The sequence below is a fragment of the Oncorhynchus clarkii genome, chromosome 13, assembly GCF_045791955.1.
Source record: "Oncorhynchus clarkii lewisi isolate Uvic-CL-2024 chromosome 13, UVic_Ocla_1.0, whole genome shotgun sequence".
NCBI lineage: Eukaryota > Metazoa > Chordata > Actinopteri > Salmoniformes > Salmonidae > Oncorhynchus > Oncorhynchus clarkii.
In genome coordinates, this window is record NC_092159.1 from 5529204 (window position 1) to 5557023 (window position 27820).

The following is a 27820-nucleotide window of genomic DNA, read 5'->3' on the forward strand; positions in this document are numbered from 1 at the left end:
GAGATCTCTGCCTTGCAACCTAGCCTTCCATCTTCGACCAATCTATCGAAGCGCTGCTCAGAGTAAATATATTTCTTGAATTTTCCTTTTCCGAATGGGCAGTTATTTAGAATGCATACGATTCTGTATTTACGATAGCATAGCTTCATAACTCCTTTTGTTTCTCAGTCTTCACGCACTTTCATTCAAACCCAACCCCCTTTCTTTGTGTAACCAGCCGTCATATCGGTTTCGTCCACTAGGGATGTTTCCTTTTATGACATAATTAGTCGTCAATGTATGATCCATATATGTAATTCTGTGGGACTATTTAGGTATTTTGTAAATAAATAATTAATCCAAATTTTGTATTGCAGATTCAACTTGTTAGCCAGGGTTCGTGAAGATAACCAAGAATTTACAACTTTCAGATGAGACTGAATAAGGTGATGATTAATAATTGACTGCGATTGATATAAAAGATGACCAGGTCTTTACGAGTTTATTCGGAAGACAACAGCTCTATAAACATGCTTCCGTGGTGCCCCGACTTCCTAGTTAATTACATTTGCATGATTAGTTTAATCAGCTAATATTAATTACAGAGAATTGATTTTATAAAATAGCATGTCATGTCATTCAATCCATAGTAAAGACACAACAATACTATATTTCCACACTAAATACATGCACTAAGATAAACATGGTCAACACCTGGGCTGCTTTCAAAAACTATCATGATAGGCCACCCTGCCACACGGCTAGCATATATATAACATTGCAAATGGTTTTGAAAGAACTGTTATATCATTCAGTAAGTACCGTTGCCATACGTAGCAAAACGTTAAGACCAACTGAACGCACACCTGGTGTTTTAAAAGCCTAGCATATGCATAGTGCATTCATACCCTTGGCTGACGCCTACAGCTAGACCTGCTGCCACCAATACTGGTGAAGCAGACAACATCCCTAGTCCTGCTGCGGCTAGACCGCCGTACGCTGCCAGTTTACAGTAAAACGTAATATCGCTGATCTTTCTCTGAGCCTCTTCATAGTCAGCACTGGTGTAGTGTTCTCCTCCATTGTCCTCCACCACCATCTCCTCGATCTTCTCCAGCAGCTCTCTAACCTGAGTGTTGTCTTCTCTCTTGTCATTGATTAGAGAGTGATATCTGCCCCCACACATATTGATGAGTCTCCTTAGCGCTTTGCTCTGAGCAAGAAACCCTTTGACTGTTTTGCCCTTCAGTTGATCTCCATGAGTGAACAGCAAGATGGTGTACATTGAGGCATCTTCTCCAAAGTTCTCCTGGATCCACTTCACAGTGTTCTGCTCCTCCTCTGTGAACCTCCCCAGTCTGATCACCAGCAGGAAGGCGTGGGGTCCTGGGACTGACATGTAGATGGCCTTCTCTATTTCTCTTTTTATCTCTTCTTGAGACATTGTTGTGTCATAGAGCCCCGGGGTGTCGATGACATCAATCTTCCTCCCATCCACCACTCCACTCTGTTTCTCACTCTGTGCAGTCACAGACACTGGAGAAGCCTCCACTTTAAACCCCTCCCTCCCCAGGATGGTGTTTCCTGTTGTACTCTTCCCTGATCCAGTCTTCCCCACCAGAACTATCCTCAGGTCAGAGAGCTGCCCTGAAACTGAAAACAGACAAGAAGTGCTTGAGATGATAATTTTCAGTAGCCATTTATCAAGACACTATGTGTTCCTGCACAGTATGTGTGTGTGTACCTTGGCATTGACCAGTGAGTGTCAACAGGAACAGAATCTTCAGAATCCTTCCTGTCCCTTGTTCCATCTCTACTACTGCAGCCAATCAAAAACATGGAAACAGACAATGACCTCATTACAAAATACAAAGTCCACATTTCTTCAGTGACTCATCCAAAGCGTTTGGCCAAGTTCCAACGTTATCACGCCCTGACCTTAGATTTCTCTGTTTTCTATATATTTTGGTTAGGTCAGGGTGTGACTAGGGTGGGTATGCTAGTTTTTGTATTGTCTAGGGTTTTGGTATGTCTTGGCTTTTGTAGGTCTAGGGTTTTTTGTATGTTTATGTTGGCCTGATATGGTTCCCAATCAGAGACAGCTGTTTATCGTTGTCTCTGATTGGGGATCATATTTAGGTAGCCATTTCCCTTTTGTGTTTGTGGGATCTTGTTCTATGTTTAGTTGCCTGTCTGCACTATTCGTTTAGCTTCACGTTTCATTCGATTGTTTGTTGTTTTGTTAGTTTCAGTTATTACATATCATGTGGAATTCTACTCACGCTGCTGGTCTCATCTTTGTGACGAATGTGACAAACGTTCACAGATGAGGAAAGACTAAATTATTATTTTTTTCAGCTATTTGACTTCTAAACAATAACAATTATAAAACTATAAACAATAAAAACAGTAATGATATGCGGTACAACTGTTGTAAAACACAGTACATTCCCTAAGATAGGGCGTACATAATGTACTCATATGGGGCGTATCAAATGACATTCTAAACATGGTTATTATTCTACCGTTGCCTGGCTGCTGCTGTTAAGACCAGATAGACCAGTTAGAGGTCGTGTTCCCATTACCATCAAACATCACATCTACTGTGTAGACAGACAGGAACATTTCAGACAATAATTAAGTGGAATCTGTATAACGGAAAACAGTACTAAATGTGTAAATCAGGAGGTGTCTGAACACAAAGCACAGTGTTCCTCTGTTCCTCTGTTCCGACGTTGCTGATGCCAGATCTTACAACGCCTGGATAGGTATTTTACATATCAGCTAAACACATCAGGTGTTTTAGCGATCCGTCAGTCAACCAATGGTTGATACATGCAACGTCTTAGCAGTGGAATGCAACCTTAGTCAGTACTGACAAAAACCTGCAGGTGTGTCCCTCACAGCAACAACCTGCTACAAGATCGACCACCTTGAACGAGACACAGTATACTGCACTATCTCTACACTAAACAAGGTACAGTATACTGCACTATCTCTACACTAAACAAGGTACAGTATACTGCACTATCTCTACACTAAACAAGGTACAGTATACTGCACTATCTCTACACTAAACAAGGTACAGTATACTGCACTATCTCTGCACTAAACAAGGTACAGTATACTGCACTATCTCTACACTAAACAAGGTACAGTATACTGCACTATCTCTACACTAAACAAGGTACAGTATACTGCACTATCTGCACTAAACAAGGTACAGTATACTGCACTATCTCTGCACTAAACAAGGTACAGTATACTGCACTATCTCTGCACTAAACAAGGTACAGTATACTACACTATCTCTGCACTAAACAAGGTAAATGTTTCAGGTAAAAGTCTAACCATGTTTCCTCTTTCACTGTTCTACAATATTAAGACGTGTATAAATACAAACATACTGTATAGCAGAATGTGATTGTTAACAGCTACATGATTATATTGTTTTGACATTTTGATGTTAAGTGATGTAATCATATGACTATTTATGCATAAATGTTAACAGACCTGGTATCAATAAAATGTCTTCTTAATATTGTACTACAGTTATTCAAGTACTGTAGAGTAGATTGTTGTACAACATTTAATTAGTAAGGTAGTTAAGTTGAATACTCACTTTTAGTGTTGCACGGATCTGTATATTGTTGTTCCCTGTTGTCACAGACACCTGAAGCAGTGGTCCTGCTGGTTTTGCATAGCCAGATGCCCCAGGTGGGTGGAGATTTACCTCGACCAATGGAATGGTCTAAAACTCATGCAAAACTAAAGCGCCCAATGTGCCTCACCTTACATTCTGTTAAGTTTCATTTTCCCAGAAACTAGTCATTTCTAGCCAATGAGAGACTCGTATGTAGGTGTCATAACCAGCCATAAAATAATGTAAGATATGTCACAAACAGGTCTAAATATATGTGTCATGACAGTGTTATGACCATATTATGACAGGTTATGACACATTATGTCAGCTGTTATGACATATTATGACATAGCTATGACTGTAAAATATCTGTAAAATATGCACCCGTCATACATGTGAATTGTGTTTTTAACTAATTCCATGAAATTACTATTTTTTGATAAACTGTTCTTTAAAAGTCTGATCATTGAGTGGCTCCCAATAAAACAAAACAACAACATTTTGCCTTGAAGCAATGTGTTGAAAAACGGATTCTCGTAATTTACATAATAGCACATATTTAATGAGGTTTTCATTTAAAAATAAATAAAAACTTGCATATATGTTTACTTTGAACTTGTAAAGTGTCTGCCTGATGAGAGTAAACAAACAAAAATCCCTATTAGCCTGTGGTGCCTGGCCTTAAGACATGATTGATGTGTTATAACCTGTTATGACATATTAAGACATTATTATGACGTGTTATAACCTGTTATGACATATTAAGACATTATTATGACGTATTATAACCTGTTATGACATATTAAGACATTATTATGACATGTTATAACCTGTTATGACATATTAAGACATTATTATGATGTGTTATAACCTGTTATGACATATTAAGACATTATTATGATGTGTTATAACCTGTTATGACATATTAAGACATGATTATGACATGTTATAACCTGTTATAACCTGTTATGACGTGTTATAACCCGTTATGACATATTATGGTGTGTTATAACCTGTTATGACATATTAAGACATGATTATGACCGTGTTATAACCTGTTATGATGCTTGATGTCAAGTAAAGTGTTACCAATCATGTTGTATGTAAAAAGAAAGGACGTGTGTCTGCACTCAGTGTATCTGACGTCTGTTGATTCTCATTGTACAGTATTAATCTACTCTACTGCTACACTTAAACCACTCTGAGTGTTTTTCCCACTCCAACCTCTTACAGTGCCTTGCGAAAGTATTCGGCCCCCTTGAACTTTGCGACCTTTTGCCACATTTCAGGCTTCAAACATAAAGATATAAAACTGTATTTTTTTTGTGAAGAATCAACAACAAGTGGGACACAATCATGAAGTGGAACGACATTTATTGGATATTTCAAACTTTTTTAACAAATCAAAAACTGAAAAATTGGGCGTGCAAAATTATTCAGCCCCTTCACTTTCAGTGCAGCAAACTCGCTCCAGAAGTTCAGTGAGGATCTCTGAATGATCCAATGTTGACCTAAATGACTAATGATGATAAATACAATCCACCTGTGTGTAATCAAGTCTCCGTATAAATGCACCTGCACTGTGATAGTCTCAGAGGTCCGTTAAAAGCGCAGAGAGCATCATGAAGAACAAGGAACACACCAGGCAGGTCCGAGATACTGTTGTGAAGAAGTTTAAAGCCGGATTTGGAAACAAAAAGATTTCCCAAGCTTTAAACATCCCAAGGAGCACTGTGCAAGCGATAATATTGAAATGGAAGGAGTATCAGACCACTGCAAATCTACCAAGACCTGGCCGTCCCTCTAAACTTTCAGCTCATACAAGGAGAAGACTGATCAGAGATGCAGCCAAGAGGCCCATGATCACTCTGGATGAACTGCAGAGATCTACAGCTGAGGTGGGAGACTCTGTCCATAGGACAACAATCAGTCGTATATTGCACAAATCTGGCCTTTATGGAAGAGTGGCAAGAAGAAAGCCATTTCTTAAAGATATCCATAAAAAGTGTCGTTTAAAGTTTGCCACAAGCCACCTGGGAGACACACCAAACATGTGGAAGAAGGTGCTCTGGTCAGATGAAACCAAAATTGAACTTTTTGGCAACAACGCAAAACGTTATGTTTGGCGTAAAAGCAACACAGCTGAACACACCATCCCCACTGTCAAACATGGTGGTGGCAGCATCATGGTTTGGGCCTGTTTTTCTTCAGCAGGGACAGGGAACATGGTTAAAATTGATGGGAAGATGGATGGAGCCAAATACAGGACCATTCTGGAAGAAAACCTGATGGAGTCTGCAAAAGACCTGAGACTGGGACGGAGATTTGTCTTCCAACAAGACAATGATCCAAAACATAAAGCAAAATCTACAATGGAATGGTTCAAAAATAAACATATCCAGGTGTTAGAATGGCCAAGTCAAAGTCCAGACCTGAATCCAATCGAGAATCTGTGGAAAGAACTGAAAACTGCTGTTCACAAATGCTCTCCATCCAACCTCACTGAGCTCGAGCTGTTTTGCAAGGAGGAATGAGAAAAAATGTCAGTCTCTCGATGTGCAAAACTGATAGAGACATACCCCAAGCGACTTACAGCTGTAATCGCAGAAAAAGGTGGCGCTACAAAGTATCTTAAGGGGGCTGAATAATTTTGCACGCCCAATTTTTCAGTTTTTGATTTGTTAAAAAAGTTTGAAATATCCAATAAATGTCGTTCCAATTCATGATTGTGTCCCACTTGTTGTTGATTCTTCACAAAAAAATACAGTTTTATATCTTTATGTTTGAAGCCTGAAATGTGGCAAAAGGTCGCAAAGTTCAAGGGGGCCGAATACTTTCGCAAGGCACTGTATCTTCCACATGTTTATATGTCAGGGTCTTTCAGTCTTTTAAAAGGCATTGAACCATGAAAATATCCCGTTAAAACACCTGTAACAGGAACTACTACTGGAGCTGCTACAGTACCACCTTCTGAACTACTACTGGAGCTGCTACAGTACCACCTTCTGAACTACTACTGGAGCTGCTACAGTACCACCTTCTGAACTACTACTGGAGCTGCTACAGTACCACCTTCTGAACTACTACTGGTGCTGCTACAGTACCACCTTCTGAACTACTACTGGTGCTGCTACAGTACCACCTTCTGAACTACTACTGGAGCTGCTACAGTACCACCTTCTGAACTACTACTGGAGCTGCAACAGTACCACCTTCTGAACTACTACTGGTGCTGCTACAGTACCACCTTCTGCTACAGTACCACCTTCTGAACTACTACTGGAGCTGCTACAGTACCACCTTCTGAAGTACTACTGGAGCTGCTACAGTACCACCTTCTGATCTACTACTGGTGCTGCTACAGTACCACCTTCTGAACTACTACTGGAGCTGCTACAGTACCACCTTCTGAACTACTACTGGTGCTGCTACAGTACCACCTTCTGAACTACTACTGGTGCTGCTACAGTACCACCTTCTGAACTACTACTGGTGCTGCTACAGTACCACCTTCTGAACTACTACTGGTGCTGCTACAGTACCACCTTCTGAACTACTACTGGTGCTGCTACAGTACCACCTTCTGATTTACTACTGGTGCTGCTGCAGTACCACCTTCTGAACTACTACTGGAGCTGCTACAGTACCACCTTCTGAACTACTACTGGTGCTGCTACAGTACCACCTTCTGAACTACTACTGGTGCTGCTACAGTACCACCTTCTGAACTACTACTGGTGCTGCTACAGTACCACCTTCTGAACTACTACTGGTGCTGCTACAGTACCACCTTCTGATCTACTACTGGTACTGCTACAGTACCACCTTCTGATCTACTACTGGTACTGCTACAGTACCACCTTCTGCTACAGTACCACCTTCTGAACTACTACTGGAGCTGCTACAGTACCACCTTCTGAAGTACTACTGGAGCTGCTACAGTACCACCTTCTGATCTACTACTGGTGCTGCTACAGTACCACCTTCTGAACTACTACTGGAGCTGCTACAGTACCACCTTCTGAACTACTACTGGTGCTGCTACAGTACCACCTTCTGAACTACTACTGGTGCTGCTACAGTACCACCTTCTGAACTACTACTGGTGCTGCTACAGTACCACCTTCTGAACTACTACTGGTGCTGCTACAGTACCACCTTCTGAACTACTACTGGTGCTGCTACAGTACCACCTTCTGATTTACTACTGGTGCTGCTGCAGTACCACCTTCTGAACTACTACTGGAGCTGCTACAGTACCACCTTCTAAACTACTACTGGTGCTGCTACAGTACCACCTTCTGAACTACTACTGGTACTGCTACAGTACCACCTTCTGAACTACTACTGGTGCTGCTACAGTACCACCTTCTGAACTACTACTGGTGCTGCTACAGTACCACCTTCTGATCTACTACTGGTACTGCTACAGTACCACCTTCTGATCTACTACTGGTACTGCTACAGTACCACCTTCTGAACTACTACTGGTGCTGCTACAGTACCACCTTCTGAACTACTACTGGTGCTGCTACAGTACCACCTTCTGAACTACTACTGGTGCTGCTACAGTACCACCTTCTGAACTACTACTGGTGCTGCTACAGTACCACCTTCTGATCTATTACTGGTGCTGCTACAGTACCACCTTCTGAACTACTACTGGTGCTGCTACAGTACCACCTTCTGATCTACTACTGGTGCTGCTACAGTACCACCAGCACCGGGGAATCCACCAGCCATGCCTTCAGGCATACCACCAGCACCAGGGAATCCACCAGCCATGCCTTCAGACATGCCAACAGCACCAGTGAATCCCCCAGCCATGCCTTCAGATATACCACCAGCACCAGTGAATCCACCAGCCATGCCTTCAGACATACCCCCAGCACCAGTGAATCCACCAGCCATGCCTTCAGACATACCACCAGCACCAGTGAATCCACCAGCCATGCCTTCAGACATACCACCAGCACCAGTGAATCCACCACTCATGCCCTTAGGCATACCACCAGCACCCTGGTACAACTTGGTGATGATTGAGTTGCACACATTGTATAAATTGATGGTTCGGGTTACAGGATGCCATATTTTTCCATATTCTGTTACAGTTAAAGGGTTGTTCAGATTCAGTTAGACCTGTGCACCCTACTTTTTGAATGGTTAGCTCAGAATAAGACCTTTCCAATAGTTGTTTATACATTTCTTAATTATTAACTTTTACTTCTTGAGGGTAGCCCAAATGAGACCAGGGTCTCATTCCCAATGGTGCCTTGAATACAAACATTTTCTCCCAAACAGGAAGAAAAACTAACATGACAAATAGAACAAGGAGAATAAATATAAGCACAAAGAACAACCTCAACACCACAACCTGCGCCTGCAGGTTAACCCGGTCGTCAGTTAAATAGTATTTCCTCCGACACGTTGGTGCGGCTGGCTTCCGGGTGTTAAGAAGCGTGGTTTGGTGGGTCATGTTTCAGAGGACACATGACTCAACCTTTGCCTCCCCAGCCCATTGGGGAGTTGCAGCGATGAGACGAGATCGAAATTGTGGAGAAAAAAGGGGTAAAATACAATCTTCATTGAAATAATTCAACACCAGAGTCCTAACCTGCACTAGAGGCTCCAGGGAAACAAAATGCAAGGAATGATGTGCTCTGTGCTCTGTCCAGGTCTAAAACCTGATTGGTTCACATGAAGAACAGATGGGATTCTAAAACCTGATTGGTTCACATTAAGAATAGATGGGATTCTAAAACCTGATTAGTTCACATTAAGAATAGATGGGATTCCAAAACCTGATTGGTTCACATGAAGAACAGATGGGATTCTAAAACCTGATTGGTTCACATTAAGAATAGATGGGATTCTAAAACCTGATTAGTTCACATTAAAATAGATGGGATTCCAAAACCTGATTGGTTCACAGTAAGAATAGATGGGATTCTAAAACCTGATTAGTTCACATTAAGAATAGATGGGATTCCAAAACCTGATTGGTTCACATTAAGAATAGATGGGATTCTAAAACCTGATTGGTTCACATTAAGAATAGATGGGATTCTAAAACCTGATTGGTTCACATTAAGAATAGATGGGATTCTTAAACCTGATTGGTTCACATTAAGAATAGATGGGATTCTAAAACCTGATTGGATCACATTAAGAATAGATGGGATTCTAAAACCTGATTGGTTCACATTAAGAATAGTTGGGATTCTAAAACCTGATTGGTTCACATTAAGAATAGATGGGATTCTTAAACCTGATTTGATCACATTAAGAATAGAGTGGGAAGTTAAAAATGTTCTTAGTTGACAGTTGGTCAGGGATTCTAGTACTTTGTGAAGGCAAGATCATTTTCAAATTGTTCAGAAGGATGTCCTCCTTTATGTAGGGGGGGGGGGGGGACATGTCCTGCTTTACAGATCATAAGGACACCACCAGAAACAACTGTCAAGTTCAAATATATCGGTCAATGGTTCTGTGATCAGTGGTGCAGAGAGTAAAAAGGGATTACGTGAATCAGCTACGGATATTTTTTGTTTTTTCTTCAACTCTTTAACTTAGCACTTAGCACATCATAGACATCAAAAGGGGTAATCAAGATGAAGTCTGTGAGTCTTAGTGCATCGTTCTCTACAAGGTCATGTGACCAGGAGACTCTCTATAGTAGAATGATATGCATTTTCAGAGATTATCCTTTCAAATAATTGAAGCAAAATGGTTATTATGTAAATGTATTCTAGTATGGGACCAGAGGCTGTGAAACCCTGCTGGGACAACAAGGGGGGGGGGGGGGGTGTTTAAAATGTTTTACAACTTTACAGAAGTTAGCATATATAACACGTATGTTATAGAGATCAGTCCTTTCAGAAGTTAGCATATATAACACGTATGTTATAGAGATCAGTCCTTTCAGAAGTTAGCATATATAACACGTATGTTATAGAGATCAGTCCTTTCAGAAGTTAGCATATATAGCACGTATGTTATAGAGATCAGTCCTTTCAGAAGTTAGCATATATAGCACGTATGTTATAGAGATCAGTCCTTTCAGAAGTTAGCATATATAACACGTATGTTATAGAGATCAGTCCTTTCAGAAGTTAGCATATATAACACGTATGTTATAGAGATCAGTCCTTTCAGAAGTTAGCATATATAACACGTATGTTATAGAGATCAGTCCTTTCAGAAGTTAGCATATATAGCACGTATGTTATAGAGATCAGTCCTTTCAGAAGTTAGCATATATAGCACGTATGTTATAGAGATCAGTCCTTTCAGAAGTTAGCATATATAGCACGTATGTTATAGAGATCAGTCCTTTCAGAAGTTAGCATATATAGCACGTATGTTATAGAGATCAGTCCTTTCAGAAGTTAGCATATATAGCACGTATGTTATAGAGATCAGTCCTATCAGAAGTTAGCATATATAACACGTATGTTATAGAGATCAGTCCTTTCAGAAGTTAGCATATATAGCGCGTATGTTATAGAGATCAGTCCTTTCAGGTAATGTGTGTGTATCTGGTAATGTGTATGTATCTGGTAATGTGTATGTATCTTCCAAATCTTGGAATGTTCTGAAACCATTACTGTCCATGATATCGGCATGGTTACGGATTCCACATTAGGACCATTGGGGAGATGCAAATGGCCGCCCTCCAGATAACAAGGCATTAGTGTGAAATAATATCCAACATCTGATCTGAGGCTTTTGACCATTCTTTGTTCTTAGTCATTGTTGGGGAAAAATTGGATCCAGATCAGATGTTGGGTACTATATTTATTGAATAGTATATGAATCCTATCAATTAAAATGCCAAATTTAGGCACAATAAATTGTATTTATTTATTAATTTCTCAGAGATCAAATTCTATTTATATTATATAACACAATAATTCATCTAAATTTCAAAACAATCTGAGATGATGGATGTGGAAATCTTACTTCTTCTGGTCTTCTGAGTTGGAACTACCTGAGGTGAAATAGGTGCCCATGCATTCATAACCTTTAACAGCGGCTAATGTAGCCCCTGCTGTTAACGACCATGGAGAGCTGAACATGGCTCCCAACCCCAATGCAGCCATACTGGCAAACGCTGACCACTTGCAGTCATTCAATTTCTCTTCTCTTCTTCTTCTTTCTTCTTCCTGTCTCCATTCTCTCGCTCTCGCCTCCTCTTCCGTCTTCCTCCTCTCCTCCTGTCTCTCCTCTTCTATCTTCCTCAACTCCTCCTCTCTTTTCATTTCCTCCTCTCTCCTCACCTCCTCTTCCCGCTTCCTGATCTCCTCCTCTTGTATCTCCATTTCTTCCTCTTTTTTCTTCCTCTCCTCCTCTCTCTTCCTATCCTCCTCCTCTTCGATCTTCCTCTGGACCTCCTGGTAAATCTCGTTGGTGTAGTGTTGTCCTCCGTTCCTCTTCACCATCTCCTCTATCTTCTTCAGCAGCTCTCTAACCTGAGTGTTGTCTTCTCTCCTGTCATTGTTTAGGGAGTGATATCTGCCCCCACAGATATTGATGAGTTTCTGTAGATCTTTGCTCTCAGCCAGAAACCCTTCCATTGATTTTCCCTTCAGTTGATCTTCATGTGTGAACAGAATGATGGTGTGTATTGATGCTTCTTCTCCAAAGTTCTCCTGGATCCACTTCACAGTGTTCTGCTCCTCCTCTGTGAACCTCCCCAGTCTGATCACCAGCAGGAACACATGGGGTCCTGGGACTGACATGTAGATGGCCTTTTCTATTTCACTTTTCATCTCTTCTTGAGACATTGTTGTGTCATAGAGTCCCGGGGTGTCGATGACATCAATCTTCCTCCCATCCACCACTCCACTCTGTTTCTCACTCTGTGCAGTCACAGACACTGGAGAAGCCCCCGCTTTAAACACCTCTCTCCCCAGGATGGTGTTTCCTGTTGCACTCTTCCCTGCCCCAGTCGTCCCCACCAGAACTATCCTCAGGTCAGAGGGCTGCCCTAAAACTGTGGAAACCAACAAGAAATGATTGATTTGATGGTAGGTGTCTTGATATAAGGCTACTTACTCTATGTCCATGCATATATGTGTGTGTGTATGTGTGTGTCTGTGTCTTTCCTGGTTGAGGGTTGACGAGACATTAAATGCTTCTCTTATAGTCAAATACGATTCAGCTTATACACCCATATATACCCAACAGGACATGCCACCAGAGGTCTCTTCACAGTCCCCTAGTTCAACATTAAACAAATAATTAAAAAAGATGAATCAACTTCTCATGGAATGGCATTTATTTACTATTATTACTATTACTATTTACTATTATTTTATATATTTATACATTTATTTGTGTGACTGTCCTTGTCTCTTAGTGTTTAGTTACTTGTCATGTTTTGTGATTTCTGTTGACCCCAGGAAGAATATCTGCTGCCTCTGGAAAAGATAATGGGATCCAAACAAACAAGTGTGTGTGTGTGTGTGTGTGTGTGTGTGTGTGTGTGTGTGTGTGTGTGTGTGTGTGTGTGTGTGTGTGTGTGTGTGTACCTTGGCATTGACCAGTGAAGTCTTGCAGACAGAGTGTCAACAGGAACAGAATCTTCAGAGTCCTTCCTCTTCCTCGTTCCATTACTACAATTGCAGTCAATCAAAAACATGGAAACAGATGATGACCTCATTACAAAATACAAAGTCCACATTTCTTCGGTGACTCATGCAGAGTGTTCAGCAAAGTTTCAACGTTTATAGATGAGGATGGACTAAATTATAATTTTTTTCTCAGCTACTTGACTTTCAAAAAAAATAAAATATTAAACTATAAACTATAAAAAGAGTAATGTAACGTGGTATAACTGGATAAACACAGTACATTCCCTAACAACGTAGCCTACATCAGGTGAACATAATGTACTCATATGACATTCTAAACATGGTTATTCTACCGTTGCCTGACTGCTGCTGTTAAGACCAGATAGACCAGTTAGAGGTCGTGTTCCATTAACGTCAAACATCACATCTACTGTGTAGACAGACAAACAGTTCAGACAATAATGAAGTGGAATCAGTATAACTGAAACCAGTGCTTAATGTGAACAGTTAGAGGTGAACACAAACAACGTGTAAGTCGGGAGGTGTCGGAACACAAAGGGTGAGTTCCTCAGACGTTGCTGACGCCTATGGTGGGAAAATTGCAAGATTATGCTATGATACTTTTATTGCATCAAATGGTTGTTTTATGCAACAGAATAGAAGATTCTTATAGCTATTGTGTGTTCTACTGAGGATGGCCTCTGGGAGATCACACTGACAAGAGGAGATATACAATGTCTTTTGGGTGATAAAACCTAAAGAGCATTCCAGAGAACATGAGTTAATGTTTCTGTTCTATACAGTACCAGGGAGACATGGCTCCAGTATGGAGTCGGAGGGACAGACACTGGTCTCTCAGACACAATGAAAACTGTTGACACAGCAGATACTGTCTGCTATGAATTATAGGTGACCCATTCTATAGATCATCTGAGGGTGATTCGTCGACCAGCCAACATTAATGTAGAGAACTCAATCGATTCACTTTATATGTGTGCGTTGTATTGACCTGCTCCCTTATTAATACGTGATTAAAGATTTAGTTTAAGTATAACTCTCTCCAAACTTATCCAGTGCCTGGATAGGTATTTTACACATCAGCTAATCCTATCAAGTGTTTTCGCAATCTGTCAGTCAACCATTGGTTGATGCATGCAACGTCTAAGCAGTGTGAACTTAGTCAGTACTGACAAAAACCTGCAGGTGTGTCCCTCACAGCAACAATAAGACGGCTGTTGACCCAAGATCGGCCCCCTTGAACATGATACAGTATACTGCACTATCTCTGCACTAAACAAGGTACAGTATACTGCACTATCTCTGCACTAAACAAGGTACAGTATACTGCACAATCTCTGCACTAAACAAGATACAGTATACTGCACTATCTCTGCACTAAACAAGGTACAGTATACTACACTATCTCTGCACTAAACAAGATACAGTATACTGCACTATCTCTGCACTAAACAAGGTACAGTATACTGCACCATCTCTGCACTAAACAAGGTACAGTATACTGCACTATCTCTGCACTAAACAAGGTACAGTATACTGCACTATCTCTGCACTAAACAAGGTACAGTATACTGCACTATCTCTGCACTAAACAAGATACAGTATACTGCACTATCTGCACTAAACAAGGTACAGTATACTACACTATCTCTGCACTAAACAAGGTACAGTATACTCCACTATCTCTGCACTAAACAAGGTACAGTGTACTGCACTATCTCTGCACTAAACAAGGTACAGTATACTACACTATCTCTGCACTAAACAAAGTACAGTATACTACACTATCTCTGCACTAAACAAGGTACAGTATACTGCACTATCTCTGCACTAAACAAGGTACAGTATACTACACTATCTCTGCACTAATCAAGGTACAGTATACTGCACTATCTCTGCACTAAACAAGGTACAGTATACTGCACAATCTCTGCACTAAACAAGATACAGTATACTGCACTATCTCTGCACTAAACAAGGTACAGTATACTACACTATCTCTGCACTAAACAAGATACAGTATACTGCACTATCTCTGCACTAAACAAGGTACAGTATACTGCACCATCTCTGCACTAAACAAGGTACAGTATACTGCACTATCTCTGCACTAAACAAGGTACAGTATACTGCACTATCTCTGCACTAAACAAGGTACAGTATACTGCACTATCTCTGCACTAAACAAGATACAGTATACTGCACTATCTGCACTAAACAAGGTACAGTATACTACACTATCTCTGCACTAAACAAGGTACAGTATACTCCACTATCTCTGCACTAAACAAGGTACAGTGTACTGCACTATCTCTGCACTAAACAAGGTACAGTATACTACACTATCTCTGCACTAAACAAGGTACAGTATACTACACTATCTCTGCACTAAACAAGGTACAGTATACTGCACTATCTCTGCACTAAACAAGGTACAGTATACTACACTATCTCTGCACTAATCAAGGTACAGTATACTACACTATCTCTGCACTAAACAAGGTACAGTATACTACACTATCTCTGCACTAATCAAGGTACAGTATACTACACTATCTCTGCACTAAACAAGGTACAGTATACTGCACTATCTCTGCACTAAACAAGGTACAGTATACTGCACTATCTCTGCACTAAACAAAGTACAGTATACTGCACTATCTCTGCACTAAACAAGGTACAGTTTACTGCACTATCTCTGCACTAAACAAGGTACAGTTTACTGCACCATCTCTGCACTAAACAAGGTAAATGTTTCAGGTGAAAGTCTAACCATGTTTCTCCTTTCACTGTTCTACAATGTTAAAACGTGTAGAAATACAAACACACTGTAATCACATGATTATTTACATAAATATTAACAGACCCGTTATTAATTACAATTTCTACTTAATATTGTGCCACAGTTATTCAAGTAGTGTAGAGTAGATTGTTGTACAACATTTAATTAGTAAGGTAGTTAAGTTGAATACTCACTTTTAGTGTTGCACGGATCTGTATATTGTTGTCCGCTGTTGTCACTGAGAGACCTGAAGCAGTGGTCCTGCTGGTTTTGCATAGCCAGATGCCCCAGGTGGGTGGAGATTTACCTCGACCAATAGAATGGTCTAAAACTCATGCAAAACTAAAGCGCCCAATGTGCCTCACCTTACATTCTGTTAAGTTTCATTTTCCCAGCGACGAGTCATTTCTAGCCAATGAGAGAGTGCTGCTAGGCAAATTTTATTCAACTCAGGACAGGTACTTATTCATTTTAACCTTGGCTACTTGCCAGAATCAGAAGATAGGCCACATCTTTGGGTAAGATGAAATGTGTTGGACAATTGGACACAAAAAAAGGTTAGAAATGTAATAACACATAAAACTGCATTTTCAAATGTAACTTTATACTTGTCTAGCCTGGTCCCAGATCTGTTTGTTCTCTTTCCAACTCCATAGAGTACCACAGTATGAGTCATAATACCCATAAAACCCAGCTGTCAAACAGGGAAAGGGTTCCATTCGTTTTTCCACCATTCATTTGTCACATAGAGGTCAAAGTCCAGACCTGAATCCAATCGAGAATCTGTGGAAAGAACTGAAAACTGCTGTTCACAAATGCTCTCCATCCAACCTCACTGAGCTCGAGCTGTTTTGCAAGGAGGAATGGGAAAAAATGTCAGTCTCTCGATGTGCAAAACTGATAGAGACATACCCCAAGCGACTTACAGCTGTAATCGCAGCAAAAGGTGGCGCTACAAAGTATTAACTTAAGGGGGCTGAATAATTTTGCACGCCCAATTTTTCAGTTTTTGATTTGTTAAAAAAGTTTGAAATATCCAATAAATGTCGTTCCACTTCATGATTGTGTCCCACTTGTTGTTGATTCTTCACAAAAAAAATTCAGTTTTATATCTTTATGTTTGAAGCCTGAAATGTGGCAAAAGGTCGCAAAGTTCAAGGGGGCCGAATACTTTCGCAAGGCACTGTATATCATGTGCATTACAGAAACTCTAAATAGTAGTGCACTAGGGTCCTGATTAAAGTAGTGCACTAGGGTCCTGGTAGAGAGTAGTGCACTAGGGTCCTGGTTAAAGAAGTGCACTAGGGTCCTGTTAAAGTAGTGCACTAGGGTCCTGGTTAAAGTAGTGCACAAGTGTCCTGGTTAAAGTAGTGCACTAGGGTCCTGGTAAAAGTAGTGCTCTAGAGTCCTGGTAGAAAGTAGTGCACTAGGGTCCTGGTAGAAAGTAGTGTACTAGGGTCCTGGTAGAAAGTAGTGTACTAGGGTCCTGGTAGACCGTAGTGTACTATAGGGTCCTGGTAGAAAGTAGTGCACTAGGGTCCTGGTAGACCGTAGTGTACTAGGGTCCTGGTAGAAAGTAGTGCACTAGGGTCCTGGTAGAAGTAGTGTACTAGGGTCCTGGTAGACCGTAGTGTACTAGGGTCCTGGTTAAAGTAGTGCACTAGTGTCCTAGTTAAAGTAGTGCACTAGGGTCCTGGTAAAAGTAGTGCTCTAGAGTCCTGGTAGAAAGTAGTGCACTAGGGTCCTGTTAAAGGAGTGCACTAGGGTCCTGGTAGATAGTAGTGCACTAGGGTCCTGTTAAAGGAGTGCACTAGGGTCCTGGTAGATAGTAGTGCACTAGGGGCCTGGTAGATAGTAGTGCACTAGGGGCCTGGTAGAAAGTAGTGCAGGAGGGGCCTGGTAGATAGTAGTGCACTAGGGGCCTGGTAGATAGTAGTGCACTAGGGGCCTGGTAGAAAGTAGTGCACTAGGGGCCTGGTAGATAGTAGTGCACTAGGGGCCTGGTAGAAAGTAGTGCACTAGGGGCCTGGTAGAAAGTAGTGCACTAGGGTCCTGGTAGAAAGTAGTGCACTAGGGTCCTGGTAGAAGTAGTGTACTAGGGTCCTGGTAGAAATTGTGCACTAGGGTCCTGGTAGAAGTAGTGTACTAGGGTCCTGGTAGAAAGTAGTGCACTAGGGTCCTGATTAAAGTAGTGCACTAGTGCCCTGGTCAAAGTAGTGCACTAGGGTCCTGTTAAAGTAGTGCACTAGGGTCCTGTTATAGTAGTGCACTAGGGTCCTGGTAGATAGTAGTGCACTAGGGGCCTGGTAGATAGCAGTGCACTAGGGGCCTGGTAGTAAGTAGTGCACTAGGGGCCTGGTAGATAGTAGTGCACTAGGGGCCTGGTAGAATGTAGTGCACTAGGGGCCTGGTAGAAAGTAGTGCACTAGGGTCCTGGTAGAAAGTAGTGCACTAGGGGCCTGGTAGAAAGTAGTGCACTAGGGGCCTGGTAGAAAGTAGTGCACTAGGGTCCTGGTAGGAGTAGTGTACTAGGGTCCTGGTAGAAAGTAGTGCACTAGGGTCCTGTTAAAGTAGTGCACTAGGGTCCTGATTAAAGTAGTGCCCCAGTGCCCTGGTCAAAGTAGTGCACTAGGGTCCTGTTAAAGTAGTGCACTAGGGTCCTAGTAGAAAGTAGTGCACTGGGGTCCTGTTAAAGTAGTGCACTAGGGTCCTGTTAAAGGAGTGCACTAGGGTCCTAGTAGAAAGTAGTGCACTAGGGTCCTGGTAGATAGTAGTGCACTAGGGGCCTGGTAGAATGTAGTGCACTAGGGGCCTGGTAGAAAGTAGTGCACTAGGGTCCTGGTAGAAAGTAGTGCACTAGGGGCCTGGTAGAAAGTAGTGCACTAGGGGCCTGGTAGAAAGTAGTGCACTAGGGTCCTGGTAGACCGTAGTGTACTAGGGTCCTGGTAGGAGTAGTGTACTAGGGTCCTGGTAGAAAGTAGTGCACTAGGGTCCTGTTAAAGTAGTGCACTAGGGTCCTGATTAAAGTAGTGCCCCAGTGCCCTGGTCAAAGTAGTGCACTAGGGTCCTGTTAAAGTAGTGCACTAGGGTCCTAGTAGAAAGTAGTGCACTAGGGTCCTGGTAGAAATTGTGCACTAGGGTCCTGGTAGAATGTAGTGCACTAGGGGCCTGGTAGAAAGTAGTGCACTAGGGTCCTGGTAGAAAGTAGTGCACTAGGGGCCTGGTAGAAAGTAGTGCACTAGGGTCCTGGTAGAAATTGTGCACTAGGGGCCTGGTAGAATGTAGTGCACTAGGGGCCTGGTAGAAAGTAGTGCACTAGGGTCCTGGTAGAAAGTAGTGCACTAGGGGCCTGGTAGAAAGTAGTGCACTAGGGTCCTGGTAGACCGTAGTGTACTAGGGTCCTGGTAGAAGTAGTGTACTAGGGTCCTGGTAGAAGTAGTGTACTAGGGTCCTGGTAGAAAGTAGTGCACTAGGGTCCTGTTAAAGTAGTGCACTAGGGTCCTGATTAAAGTAGTGCACTAGGGTCCAGGTTAAAGTAGTGCACTAGTGCCCTGGTCAAAGTAGTGCTCTAGGGTCCTGTTAAAGTGGTGCACTAGGGTCCTGGTCAAAGTAGTGCACTAGGGTCCTGTTAAAGTAGTGCACTACGGTCCTGGTCAAAGTAGCGCACTAGGGTCCTGTTAATGTAGTGCACTAGGGTCCTAGTAGAAAGTAGTGCACTAGGGTCCTGTTAAAGTAGTGCACTAGGGTCCTGGTCAAAGTAGCGCACTAGGGTCCTGTTAATGTAGTGCACTAGGGTCCTAGTAGAAAGTAGTGCACTAGGGTCCTGTTAAAGTAGTGCACTAGGGTCCTGGTCAAAGTAGCGCACTAGGGTCCTGTTAATGTAGTGCACTAGGGTCCTGTTAATGTAGTGCACTAGGGTCCTGTTAAAGTAGTGCACTAGGGTCCTGTTAATGTAGTGCACTAGGGTCCTGTTAATGTAGTGCACTAGGGTCCTGTTAATGTAGTGCACTAGGGTCCTGTTAAAGTAGTGCACTAGGGTCCTGTCAAAGTGGGGCGTCAGGGTAGCTAGTCATTAAAGCGTTGGACTAGTAACCGGAAGGTTGCAAGTTCAAACACCCGAGCTGACAAGGTACAAATCTGTCGTTCTGCCCCTGAACATGCAGTTAACCCACTGTTCCTAGACCAGTTAACCCACTGTTCCTAGACCAGTTAACCCACTGTTCCTAGACCAGTTAACCCACTGTTCCTAGACCAGTTAACCCACTGTTCCTAAACCAGTTAACCCACTGTTCCTAGACCAGTTAACCCACTGTTCCTAGACCAGTTAACCCACTGTTCCTAGACCAGTTAACCCACTGTTCCTAGACCAGTTAACCCACTGTTCCTAGACCAGTTAACCCACTGTTCCTAGGCCGTCATTGAAAATAAAAATTTGTTCTTAACTGACTTGCCTAGTTAAATAAAGGTAAAATAAAAAAAGTAGTGCACTAGGGTCCTGGTCAAAGTAGTGCACTAGTACCCTGGTCAAAGTAGTGCACTAGTACCCTGGTCAAAGTAGTGCACTAGTACCCTGGTCAAAGTAGTGCACTAGTACCCTGGTCAAAGTAGTGCACTAGTACCCTGGTCAAAGTAGTGCACTAGTACCCTGGTCAAAGTAGTGCACTAGTACCCTGGTCAAAGTAGTGCACTAGTACCCTGGTCAAAGTAGTGCACTAGGGTCCTGGTCAAAGTAGTGCACTAGGGTCCTGGTCAAAGTAGTGCACTAGTACCCTGGTCAAAGTAGTGCACTAGGGTCCTGGTCAAAGTAGTGCACTAGTACCCTGGTCAAAGTAGTGCACTAGTACCCTGGTCAAAGTAGTGCACTAGTACCCTGGTCAAAGTAGTGCACTAGGGTCCTGGTCAAAGTAGTGCACTAGTACCCTGGTCAAAGTAGTGCACTAGGGTCCTGGTTAAAGTAGTGCACTAGTACCCTGGTCAAAGTAGTGCACTAGGGTCCTGGTTAAAGTAGTGCACTAGTACCCTGGTCAAAGTAGTGCACTAGGGTCCTGGTTAAAGTAGTGCACTAGTACCCTGGTCAAAGTAGTGCACTAGGGTCCTGGTTAAAGTAGTGCACTAGTACCCTGGTCAAAGTAGTGCACTAGGGTCCTGGTTAAAGTAGTGCACTAGTACCCTGGTCAAAGTAGTGCACTAGGGTCCTGGTTAAAGTAGTGCACTAGTACCCTGGTCAAAGTAGTGCACTAGGGTCCTGGTTAAAGTAGTGCACTAGGGTCCTAGTAGAAAGTAGTGCACTAGGGTCCTGGTTAAAGTAGTGCACTAGTACCCTGGTCAAAGTAGTGCACTAGGGTCCTGGTTAAAGTAGTGCACTAGTACCCTGGTCAAAGTAGTGCACTAGGGTCCTGGTTAAAGTAGTGCACTAGGGTCCTAGTAGAAAGTAGTGCACTAGGGGCCTGGTTAAAGTAGTGCACTAGTACCCTGGTCAAAGTAGTGCACTAGGGTCCTGGTTAAAGTAGTGCACTAGGGTCCTAGTAGAAAGTAGTGCACTAGGGGCCTGGTTAAAGTAGTGCACTAGTACCCTGGTCAAAGTAGTGCACTAGGGTCCTGGTTAAAGTAGTGCACTAGGGTCCTACTAGAAAGTAGTGCACTAGGGTCCTACTAGAAAGTAGTGCACTAGGGTCCTGGTAGAAAGTAGTGCACTAGGGCCCTGGTTAAAGTAGTGCACTAGGGGCCTGGTAGAAAGTAGTGCACTAGGGTCCTAGTAGAAAGTACTAGGGCACTTGTCAAAGTAGTGCACTAGTGTCCTGGTCAAAGTAGTACACTAGGGTCCTGGTAGAAAGTAGTGCACTAGGGTCCTAGTAGAAAGTACTAGGGCCCTTGTCAAAGTAGTGCACTAGTGTCCTGGTCAAAGTAGTACACTAGGGTCCTGGTAGAAAGTAGTGCACTAGGGCCCTGGTTAAAGTAGTGCACTAGGGGCCTGGTAGAAAGTAGTGCACTAGGGTCCTAGTAGAAAGTACTAGGGCCCTTGTCAAAGTAGTGCACTAGTGTCCTGGTCAAAGTAGTGCACTAGGGTCCTGGTCAAGGTAGTGCACTAGGGTCCTGGTAGAAAGTAGTGCACTAGGGTCCTGGTCAAAGTAGTGCACTAGGGTACTATTAGAAAGTAGTGCACTAGGGCCCTGGTCAAAGTAGTGCACTAGTGTGCAGTGCAGACGTGTTTCACATCCTTCCTATTTAGACACCTGTCTCTTACCACAGGTGTATGAAATGTCTGCTTTGTTCTGAAGTTACCACCATGATGCACTGACTTCCCTCACAGTCCTTGTCATCACGAGTTGTGTTTTGATGAAATTACGTCCTTCTCATCACGAGGTGTGTTTGTAATGTAATTTCCAGTTAAAGGTGTGCCTGTGTACCCGGATCCTATTTCTTTGTGTGCAACAGTCAGTTTAGCTTATGAAACATTTGCTTAGTAACCGGACACCAACGTGATCTGTTGGACAAAACATGATCTGTTGGACAAAACATGATCTGTGATAGAGTTACTATATTTACACAACCCTTGTGATAAGGATATATGTGAGGGTTTTTATCTTTTTGAGCTCATTAATGATAGAATGTTCATATGTGACCCGATTCAAGAAGCTAGCTACTTCACTGCTTGGTTGGCAGAAATGCCTTAATAAACAAACTTGATTGCCATTTGCAAATACGAGCCCAGTCGGTTTAGCCACGGAAAAAGCGAGTAACCTTCCCGCTAGTCATGATTGTCTGAGATAATGGATGGGCTGGATATGCCAAGAGATGAGTTCGGATTGGTCTGCCATGTAGCATGCTTCTGTCTATAACATGAGCTGCTCAGTATGTGAAGATACTGAGCAGAGTTTTTAAAAGATATGACGTTAGCAATGGACTGATCTCAACAACATTGCTGCCTTGAATTTAGCAGGCGCTATAGACAAAGATCAGTGGGAAAAAGTTGTGATGGACTACTACTACGGTCAGTGTGAACTGGAGTGACTTGACACAGGTTGTGATAAGAGTCACAGTGATAATAGTCATTGACTCAAAGCAGCATTTCAAACGTTGCTTGTTAAGGGAGGTAGTTGCAGGAACGTTGGAATGGTTTAGTCGGCTTCCTCAATAGTTGGTCCAGACGATCCACCGCCTGCAGGATCGGAGCCACCAGCACCAGGGAATCCACCAGCCTTGCCTTCAGGCATACCACCAGCACCAGGGAATCCACCAGCCATACCTTCAGACATACCACCAGCACCAGGGAATCCACCAGCCATGCCTTCAGACATATCCCCAGCACCAGGGAATCCACCAGCCATGCCTTCAGACATATCCCCAGCACCAGGGAATCCACCAGCCATACCTTCAGGCATACCACCAGCACCAGGGAATCCACCAGCCATGCCTTCAGACATACCACCAGCACCCTGGTACAACTTGGTGATGATTGGGTTGCACACAATGTATAAATTGATGGTTCAGATTACAGGATGCCATATTTTTCCATATTCTGTTCTAGTTAAAGGGTTGTTCAGATTCAAATAGATCTGTTGACCATACTTTTTGAATGGTTAGCTCAGAATAAGACCTTTCCAATAGTTGTTTATGCATTTTTTATTTATTAACTTTTACTTATTGAAGGTAGCCCAAATTAGACCAGCGTCTCATTCCCAATGGTGCCCTGAATACAAACATTTTCTCCCAAACAGGAAGAAAAACTAACATGACAAATAGAACAAGGAGAATAAATATAAGCACAAAGAACAACTTCAACACCACAATTTCAACATATAAACCACCACAATCAATCGAAAGAACTGCAATCCGCAAGGAGTCACTGGCTGTGATCGGGAGTCCCCATAGGGCGGCACACAATAGGCCGGCGTCGTCCGGGTGAGGTGAGGGTTTGGCTGGGGAGCTTTATTTGGCTCATCGTGCTCTAGCGACACCTTGTGGCGGGTCGGGCGCCTACAGGCTGACCCCGGTCGTCAGTTGAATAATGTTTCCTCCGACACGTTGGTGCGACTGGCTTCCGGGTTAAGCGGGCAGGTGTTAAGAAGCGTGGTTTGGTGGGTCATGTTTCAGAGGATGCATGACTCGACCTTCGCCTCCCGAGCCCATTGCCCGTTGCAGCGATGAGACAAGATCGAAAATGTGGAGAAAAAAGGGGTAAAATACAATCTTCATTGAAATAATTCAACACCAGAGTCCTAAGCTGCCTTAGAGGCTCCAGGGAAACAAGATGCAAGGAATGTTGTAGGTTATCACAACAACGGGGGCAATAAAACTAAAGGAGGATTTACCTAAATTGTTGGAGACCAAAGGGACCTCAAGCGTTAAGTAATCTTACGATTGGCTTTGGTAGCTCATTCTTTCATACATTAGTAACAAAGTTAGGTACGTTGGAAGTTGCTGTAGGAAAGCTTTGTAAACAGAAAGGGAGTAATAAAGTATGGTTCTGTGATCAGTGGTGCAGAGAGTAAGAAGGGAATCAGCTATTTTACTTTAAACCCTTTAGCATAGCAATAATCAATAATTACATCATAGACATCAAATGGGGAAATGAAGATTAAGTCTGTGAGTCTGTTAGTGCATCGTTCTCTACAAGGTCATGTGACCAGGAGACTCTCTATAGTAGAATGATATGCATTTTCAGAGATGATCCTTTCTAATAATTGGCCAGCTGAAGCTAAATGGTTATTAAAAGTACCACACATGTAAATGTATTCTAGTATGGGACCAGAGGCTGTGAAATCCTGCTGGGACAACAAGGGGGGGGATGGTTCGGTAGTTGGATTTCCCAAGGGACTCTACAGGCCAACATACCTGACCTGAGTAAATATAAACAAAAAGAGTTGCCTGGTAATGTGTATGTATCTGGTAATGTGTATGTATCTGATAATGTGTATGTATCTGGTAATGTGTATGTATCTGGTAATGTGTATGTATCTTCCAAATCTTGGAATGTTCTCAAACCATTACTGTCCATGATATCGGCATGGTTACGGATTCCACATTAGGACCGTGGCGGAGATCTTTGTGGGCTATACTCGGCCTTGTCTCAGGATGGTAAGTTGGTGGTTGAATATATCCCTCTAGTGGTGTGGGGGCTGTGCTTTGGCAAAGTGGGTGGGGTTATATCCTTCCTGTTTGGCCCTGTCCGGGGGTATCATCGGATGGGGCCACAGTGTCTCCTGACCCCTCCTGTCTCAGCCTCCAGTATTTATGCTGCAGTAGTTTATGTGTCGGGGGTCTAGGATCAGTTTTTTTTTTATTTTTTATTTTTTTATTTCACCTTTATTTAACCAGGTAGGCTAGTTGAGAACAAGTTCTCATTTGCAACTGCGACCTGGCCAAGATAAAGCATAGCAGTGTGAACAGACAACACAGAGTTACACATGGAGTAAACAATTAACAAGTCAATAACACAGTAGAAAAAAGGGGAGTCTATATATACATTGTGTGCAAAAGGCATGAGAAGGTAGGCAAATAATTACAATTATGCAGATTAACACTGGAGTGATAAATGATCAGATGGTTATGTAAAGGTAGAGATATTGGTGTGCAAAAGAGCAGAAAAATAAATAAATAAAAACAGTATGGGGATGAGGTAGGTGAAAATGGGTGGGCTATTTACCAATAGACTATGTACAGCTGCAGCGATCGGTCAGTTTGTTATATCTGGAGTACTTCTCCTGTCTTATCCGGTGTCCTGTGTGAATTTTATATTTTATATATATATTTTTTTTATATATATTTTAGTATGCTCTCTCTAATTCTCTCTTTCTCTCTTTCCTTCTCTCTCTCGGAGGACCTGAGCCCTAGGACCATGCCTCAGGACTACCTGGCATGATGACTCCTTGCTGTCCCCAGTCCACCTGGCAGTGCTGCTGCTCCAGTTTCAACTGTTCTGCCTGTGATTATTATTATTTGACCATGCTGGTCATTTATGAACATTTGAACATCTTGGCCATGTTCTGTTATAATTTCCGCCCGGCACTGCCAGAAGAGGACTGGCACGAAGGGCTATATAAATACATTTGATTTGATTTGATTTTGGGGAGATGCAAATGGCCGCCCTCCAGATAACAAGTCATTAGTGTGAAATAATACCCAACATCTGGTCTGAGGCTTTTGACCATTTTTTGTTCTTAATCATTGTTGGGGAAAAATTGGATCCAGATCAGATGTTTGGTACTATATTTATTGAAAAGTATATGAATACTAGCAATTAAAATGTCCAATTTGGGTGCAATAAATTTTCTTAAATTCTCAGAGATCAAATTCTATTTATATTATATAACTCAATAATTCATCTTAATTTCAAAACAATTTGAGATGGTGGATGTGGAAATGTTATTCCTTCTGGTCTTCTGAGTTGGAACTACCTGATTTGAAATAGGTGTGCAGGCAGTCAAAACCTTTAGCAGCGGCTAATACAGCCCCTGCTGTAATGGACAATGGATTGTACATGGCTCCCAACCCCAATACAGCCGAACTGGCAAGTGCTGACCACTTGCAGTCATTCAATTTCTCTTCTCTTCTTCTTCTTTTTTCCTCTTCCTGTCTCCTCTCTCGGTCTCTCTTCTCCTCCTCCTGTCTCTCCTCTCTCTCTCTCTTCTCCTTTTCCTGTCTCTTCCTCTCCTCCTCCTCTTCGATCTTCCTCTGGGCCTCCTGGTACATCTCATTGGTGTAGTGTTTTCCTCCATTCTTCTTCACCATCTCCTCTATCTTCTTCAGCAGCTCTGGGACCTGACTGTCTTCTCTCTTGTCATTGTTTAGGGAGTGATATCTGCCCCCACAGATATTGATGAGTTTCTGTAACTCTTTGCTCTCAGCCAGAAACTCCTCTACTGATTTCCCCTTCAGTTGATCTCGATGTGTGAACAGAATGATGGTGTACATTGAGGCTTCTTCTCCAAAGCTCTCCTGGATCCCCTTCACAGTGTTCCTCTCCTCCTCTGTGAACCTCCCCAGTCTGATCACCAGCAGGAAGGCGTGAGGTCCTGGGACTGACATTTCTATACACCTGACTATTTCACTTTTCATCTCTTCTTGAGACAATGTTGTGTCATAGAGCCCCGGGGTGTCGATGACATCAATCTTCCTCCCATCCACCACTCCACTCCGTTTCTCACTCTGTATAGTCACAGACACTGGAGAAGCCCCCACTTTAAACACCTCTCTCCCCAGGATGGTGTTTCCTGTTGCACTCTTCCCTGATCCAGTCTTCCCCACCAGAACTATCCTCTGGTCAGAGAGCTGCCCTGAAACTGTGGAAATAAACAACCAATGATTGATTTGATAGTAGATGATATACGGCTACTTCCATGCACATACTGTATCTGTGTGTGTGTGTGTGTGTGTGTGTTTCCTCTTTGAGAGTTGACGAGACATTAAATGCATCTCTTATAGTCAAATAATATTCAGCTTATACACCCATATATACCCCACAGGACATGACACCAGGGGTCTCTTCACAGTCCCCTAGTTCAACATTAAACAAATAATAAAAAAAGATGAATCAACTTCTCATGGAATGGCATGAGAAGGGACACAAACAAAGACACTCATTATTTTAATGTATTGTATTACTATTATTTTATATATTTATACATTTATTTGTGTGACTGTCCTTGTCTATTAGTGTTTAGTTACTTGTCATGTTTTGTGATTTCTGTTGACCCCAGGAAGAATATCTTCTGCAACAAGTGTGTGTGTGTATTGTGTACCTTGGCATTGACCAGTGAAGTCGTGCAGACAGAGTGTCAACAGGAACAGAATCTTCAGAGTCCTTCCTCTTCCTCGTTCCAT

The 27820-nt window shown here is 42.5% G+C and overlaps 1 protein-coding gene across 1 annotated transcript; it reads right to left on the reverse strand.

The window, feature by feature from the left end:
- Positions 1 to 376: 376 nt before the first annotated feature.
- On the reverse strand, positions 377 to 27820 carry LOC139424200 (GTPase IMAP family member 8-like). Its single transcript, XM_071175878.1, has 6 exons — positions 27739 to 27820; positions 26646 to 27279; positions 11585 to 12604; positions 3602 to 3669; positions 1724 to 1798; positions 377 to 1632 (listed from the first exon to the last, which is right to left on the reverse strand). Exons 1-6 carry the CDS (start codon positions 27818 to 27820, stop codon positions 854 to 856), a joined length of 2658 nt encoding a protein of 885 aa, XP_071031979.1. The 3' UTR covers positions 377 to 853.

Coding starts and splice junctions, on each gene's coding strand:
- LOC139424200 (XM_071175878.1), bottom strand. CDS start 27,820: ATGGAACGAGGAAGAGGAAGGACTCTGAAGATTCTGTTCCTGTTGACA. Junction 27,280..27,738: donor CTTCACTGGTCAATGCCAAG/GTACACAATACA, acceptor TTATTTCCACAG/TTTCAGGGCAGCTCTCTGAC. Junction 1,799..3,601: donor AGATCCGTGCAACACTAAAA/GTGAGTATTCAA, acceptor GATTGGCTGCAG/TAGTAGAGATGGAACAAGGG.